Here is a 6,000-nt window from a genome sequence, read left to right as displayed (position 1 = left end):
TCTTTGCTACTGAACTTGCGGAAGTAAGATCTATCCTGGGTTCTAGTAACATTCCTTGGTTCCGTGAAGTGAAAAAAAATCTTGGATGAAATGGGCCTTATCCAACTGTGGGATTCCCCGGGGAGTTCTGTTTTCCCTTCCAAGCAAGCCTTCAAGTCACTGTATTGGGCATCAGTTAGACATCAATCTGTTGTGTGTTCCGATGGCGCTTCCCTTTCTGGCAGATTTCTGGTGTATAAATTAGATCCCTCTCTGGAGAACTACTGGGATGTTATCACCAAGAGTCTGGACAAAAAATTCTACCACCAGTTTAGGGTAGGTTGTTTGCCAGTAAGGTATTTTTCCCAAAAATGGGCTGGTAGTTCGAATGAGTACTGCCCCTGGTGTAACGATCAAAAGGAGAGTGTAGGCAACTTCTTCTTTGCTTGTCCCGCTTATCATGCCCCAAGGAACAAATGGATTAGGCCCATCTTCCAACGGACGAACATCAGAGGATGCATAGAGGCATTGTGGGCCCTAAGAACTAACACCTCAGAATTGGTTGTAATTGGGGTAGCAAAGTATCTAGGGTGGGCTTGGGTTATTAGAGCCAGACACTCTTAATTATCTTGGTTTCTCAAATTTAACATTGGGTTTTACTTCACTTTATACTGCGTCTTTAAATACTGTTTAATTCTTTCTTAAATTGTGCATTGTTATGCACTAATATGGTGTTTTAAATAATTTGTATGTATGATTGATTGATCTTAATATCTTTTTATGTAATTGTCTTTTATGATATAACGATCGAAATAAAGACGTATGAAACCTGAGTAAAAAGCATTTGTGAAGGACGTTTTTAAAAGGTCACTTTACATTTTACTTAAGTGACTTAAGGGTATGACCCTTTTTTCCTTCATTTTAAAGTAATTCAATAAGAGTTGCAATAGAGCCAGTTTTTAAGGTTGCAAACATTTTTACCATTTCGGTCACATATGTTTCCTGGTTTTTCTGAAGTAAGGCGAAGTAGATGTGAATTTGAAAGAACTGCTCCAGTGACCCCCCGCATGGGCGGGACCCTTCAGTGCTCCTAAGTAGGTTGAAGTAGATGTGACTTTGAAAGATCCGCTCCGGGACCACGCACATGGGTGGGTCTCTTCATGCTCCAAAGTAAGGCGAGTAGATGTGACTTTGAATGAACTGCTCCGGGGACCCCAGGCATGGGCGGGACTCTTCAGTGATTCAAAGTAAGGCAGAGTAGATGTGACTTTGAAAGATCCGCTCCGGGACCCCGCACATGGGCGGGACTCTTCAGTGCGTTAAAGTAAGGCAAAGTAGATGTGACTTTGAAAGATCCGCTCCGGGGACCCCAGGCATGGGCGGGACTCTTCAGTGATTCAAAGTAAGGCATAGTAGATGTGACTTTGAAAGATCTGCTCCGGGGACCCCCGCGCATGGGCGGGATTCTTCAGTGCTTCAAAGTAAGGCAGAGTAGATGTGACTTTGAATGAACTGCTCTGGGATCCCCGCATGTGGGTGGTTCGCTTCAGTGCTTCAAAGTAAGGCAGAGTAGATGTGACTTTGAAAGATCCGCTCCGGGGACCCCGTGCATGGGCGGGACTCTTCAGTGCTCCAAAGTAAGGCGACGTTGATGTGACTTTGATTGAAGTGCTCCGGAATCCCCGCACATGAGCGGGGCTCTTCAGTGCTTATGATTATCAACAGATATCCCCTGAGAGAGAACCAACCCTGTAGCATCCTATGCCAATGTTGAAAGAGGGCAGACCTGTCAGTGGCGCTGGGTGAAGGCTTCCGGAGAAAAGTATGGGACAAGGTACTTATATTTCTAAACGAATCCTTGATCTTCCTGCTACCGAGACTTCTTGGACTGGTGTGCAGTTGTACAGTGAGTCATACGGAAAAGCATTCTCACTGCAGGAGCAAGGCGTGCTTGCAACACCTCAATGCCTAGCAACCCTATCCACCAGAAATCCCAAGGAATGCATTACATTGTCACCAGCCTGGGGAATCATTTTAAGATCATTATCTGTTCCAATTACTGGAGCCGGAAATTACTTAAACAGCTACTGAAAGTGAACAGTATGTGGTTAAGGTGCACATTTACCATCAGAGAGAGGGAAGACAGTACAGCAAGCCAGTCTGGACACAGACTATAGCAGGTTTCAAGATCTCGATTTAATATTTGTGCAGATCATATAATCAATCACATCTGGCACTCGAGTGCGCCACAGTTAGTTCAATCGTGGAACCCTGTGCCCATTCCAGAAGCAGACGTGCTCTGTCTGAGAGGGTACAAGTGTGCAGAAGCAGAGTCTGAAACAGTGAGAGGCAACCCCAGAGGCCAGGCAATGTGCAAGAGTCAGGGCCACACTCTGTTAGGCGCAGAACCTGCCTCTGAATTGGTGAGAAGGAGCCTCGTGCAACTCCTTCGATATGAATGGACTCCTGCTGGAGCGTTCCAGTACCACTGCACCGGGAGTGAAAAATCTGGCATTTCTCAATGGTCTGCACATGTCACTGCCTGGGGTGGGGGTATGGGGCGCTGAGAGGGTGCAATGGGGCAATTTGGCTATTTTGATGAAGCAAGGATTGCCCCACACATAATGTACTACATGATGAAAATAAATCTTTCAATTCCTGTATAAAAAAGAAAGCAGCGAAAAAATAGAAATGTGGAAAATGCTGGATGGGAATCGATGTGCAAAAAACACAGTACTTTCTGAGAAGGCCAGTGGCAATATCGGACATAGACTGGGTGCGTCCATGTGAGGCAAATCGTACGAAGACTGCAAAAAGGCAGCCAGGCAGAAACATCAGGATACAAGCATCACTGTTCCTTCTATGTGAAACCCTGAGCCATCTCGATCAAATGCAGGTCCCTAAAAGGATAGTTCAGACAGAAGGCGTGGACGGCTCAAGCCATGTGCTGGGTCCAGGGGCTCCAGACGGCATCCCTTTCTGTCCAGCCCAATCCAGCCTGTCCAATGAGAATTGATGCAGCAGGGACGAAGGGCTACAGCCACAGCACTCTCGCTCAGGACTCTTTAGCACGGCTCAGCAGGGAGGCGTTCTCTTGCTTGATGGCTCTATAATCTTCCAATATCTTCTCCAGATTACTCAGTGTCTTCTTTGTGGTCTCGGTCTCAATCTGTGGAAGGAGACACAGAGGTAAACAGGGAGGGAGATGCCAAGAATCTTCTAACAGGATGTCTTGCTCTGGTGGCTAAAACTGCACTCATAACAGAATAGGACAAACTGATCACCAACTGACAGCACCGAGTGCCATACAAAGCTGGAAAATATTACTTACCTGTAACACTGCTTGTAGCGTTGTCGAGTCACATGCTGTGCTCTCTCCTGCCATTTAGTGTTGGGTAAGGAATATTGTTTTACTTGAAAGTCTTTCTCTAAGGCTCAGTTATGCCACAACCTGTGGTATGATTCAGTAAACCAACCACGCACCAGAATGAAGACTCGTCCGAGTATGAGGTTTGACTCCATGGTGAGGCGTTAGTGGACCTGTACGTGAAATAATGAAGGCACCCTATAGAATTACAGGTCTTAGTGGAGGGTGGATGGTCACAGGTATAAGTAGAATGGTACATGCTGCAAAAAGAGTGCCACAGGTTTGGAACGGCTTCCATTTGCAGCATGTGTTGTCGTTACATGCTTTGTGTACGCTGTAAAACCGTAATCCTCACTTCTTCAGCTGTGGCTGATGGAAAGTAGCAGAGAACACACTACATAACGGGTTTAACTGTCTGACCGACTTCATCTTCCTTCCTCCCTTAAATATCAACAAGTATATGCACTGAATTCCACATTGAGGCTCTGCAGATTTCCGCCATCTAAAAAAAGAATCTAAAAAGTCTTTGCGGCCTCATTTTTAGTTCGAGCCTGGGCAGCGCATGCACTGCACTGCGAGGCATGCTGTATTGGAACATGCACTTGAAGCCCTGCTCACTCTCTGCCCATATTTTTCATTGGCTTGTGTCATTGTCCTTTGTAAATGCTGGCTTCTGATTTGTAAATAGGCTTGTTAGTCCCTCCCTAGTACCGCCTTGTCTTCATTTGTAACCTCGATGAGGTCTGGACTTTTATGTGTGTTGTTGCTCAGTAGTCTTTAACCTTCAGTGCCCCGCCCTTTCCACGCCCTGTGCCGGGCGTTGCATTAGCGGGCGGGGTCCATGACTATCTCGTCATGGGCACTGAAGGGGTTAATTACAGCCTCTGAACACTATTTTGTTTAATGGTTTTTGTATGCCTGCTGTTGCTGGCAGGACACGCTCTCTCGCAACAGCTTTATTTATTTTTTTACATAGCACGGCACGACACGCTGGTAGTGGAGGCCGTGTCTTTGTTTTACTTGCAGCGCCAAACACGACCACGTTTAAATATATACATATATATTTTTTTTAAATTGACCCATGCCGCACTTACACTTTGTCAGCCGCGCCTTTGATGAGCTATTTCTAAAAAAAAGTGGCGTGGCCGCCATTAAAGTGAAAGCGCGGCATGGGCGTTTTTACAAATAAAAGCATATGTCTGTCAACTTGACAACAAAATGCTTTTTTTGTGAAAAGCGCCCCATACCGCGTTTTTAGTTTAATGGAGGCCACGCCACTTTCTTTAGACCTGGCTCGTCTAAAGAAAGGGGCGCGGCCAATATTGAAGTTAAAGCGCCGCATGGGCGTTTTTACAAACTAGCATTTGTAAAGCAAAAGGTGTCGCATTTACGGAACTCACGTAAATGTGCGACCTATTGCATTGCAAATGCTTGTACATGTTGTATGTACCTATGGCCTGCCACACACACACGGTTATAACAGCCTTGTGTACGTTTTGGCATGGGGTACAAGTGGAAGCATTGTGCTATGATGCCCGATAGGTTCATCACAGTTCTTACTGTCGCAAACGAAGGTCTGGTTGAGAGGAAGTGTCACCAGGGAATACGAGAACGCGCCCTGTTTCCATTGTCACAGCATCTAGAAGGAATTCATCCAAATTCACTGAGAAGCTCATCCGTGCAAACACGGTCCACACCAGCTTCTACTGTTCAGACAAAGTCATCCCGGTCTGTGGACAGATAGAGTCATTTCTCTGTACGGATGCTCTGCGAACACAGATACTTGGTGCACATTACCATCCCCTTGGCTTGCACAGGCAGTGTCACTCACCTGCCCCCCCCAGCCCTGCCATTACCATCCCCTTGGCTTGCACAGGCAGTGTCACTCCCCTTGGCTTGCACAGGCAGTGTCACTCCCCTTGGCTTGCACAGGCAGTGTCACTCACCTGCCCCCCCCAGCCCTGCCATTACCATCCCCTTGGCTTGCACAGGCAGTGTCACTCCCCTTGGCTTGCACAGGCAGTGTCACTCCCCTTGGCTTGCACAGGCAGTGTCACTCACCTGCTCCTCCAGGTCACGTATTTCTCTCATGATGGTTCCCGTGTCCTCAATGGTTTCGATCAGTTGGAGACAGTTCTGAGGGGAGCAGAGAAGGTCAGCGCAGTGCAAAGAGTCAAGATACACACAGCGCAGCGACAGGCACTAGACATGGTCATGAGACTGGAGCACAGTGGAATCAGCTGGGGCAGCTGAAAGAGAGCACGCTGATGCACGAGAGACAGAAGACCGTGCTGGACACGAAGGTTTGAGACAGGGTGATAAATGGCACAAGAGAGAGAGCATAGTACAACTGGAGGCACAGTGTGCTGTCCCAGACACCAGGACACAGAGCACAAAGAGATAGCAACCACCCACACAGAAGAAATGCAGACAGGTGATGAAAGACTGACAGCAACTTCTAATCCCACCCCCATGAGCGAGGAAACAAGCATTGGTTTGAGTAAGCCCATACACCAGTATGAAAGTGACACAGGCAGCAATTTCTTTAATCCATCTGCAATGGGAAAACAAACGCAGCAAACAGAAGCCCTGCACAAAAGCAGTCAGGATTCAGTGGAAGGGCCAAAGTATCACAAGTTAAAACTATATCACAA

General features: G+C 47.0%; 1 protein-coding gene across 4 annotated transcripts in view; it reads right to left on the bottom strand.

The window, feature by feature from the left end:
- Positions 1–2,155: 2,155 nt before the first annotated feature.
- Positions 2,156–6,000, bottom strand: part of CCDC22 (CCC complex scaffolding subunit CCDC22) — a 92,055-nt gene continuing 88,210 nt past the window's right edge. For all 4 annotated transcript variants that reach the window (XM_085629891.1, XM_085629894.1, XM_085629890.1 and 1 more), the window contains 2 exons: positions 5,408–5,482; positions 2,156–3,148 (listed from right to left, as the gene is read on the bottom strand). In XM_085629891.1, coding sequence (XP_085486017.1) covers positions 3,035–3,148; positions 5,408–5,482 — 189 coding nt within the window. In that variant the 3' untranslated portion in view covers positions 2,156–3,034. The remainder of the gene's footprint in view (positions 3,149–5,407; positions 5,483–6,000) is intronic.

The sequence above is a fragment of the Triturus cristatus genome, chromosome 10 (genome assembly GCF_964204655.1).
Source record: "Triturus cristatus chromosome 10, aTriCri1.1, whole genome shotgun sequence".
Taxonomy (NCBI): Eukaryota; Metazoa; Chordata; class Amphibia; order Caudata; family Salamandridae; genus Triturus; species Triturus cristatus.
Note: the sequence above shows the minus strand (reverse complement) of the source record. Positions and strands in the feature narration are given on the sequence as shown.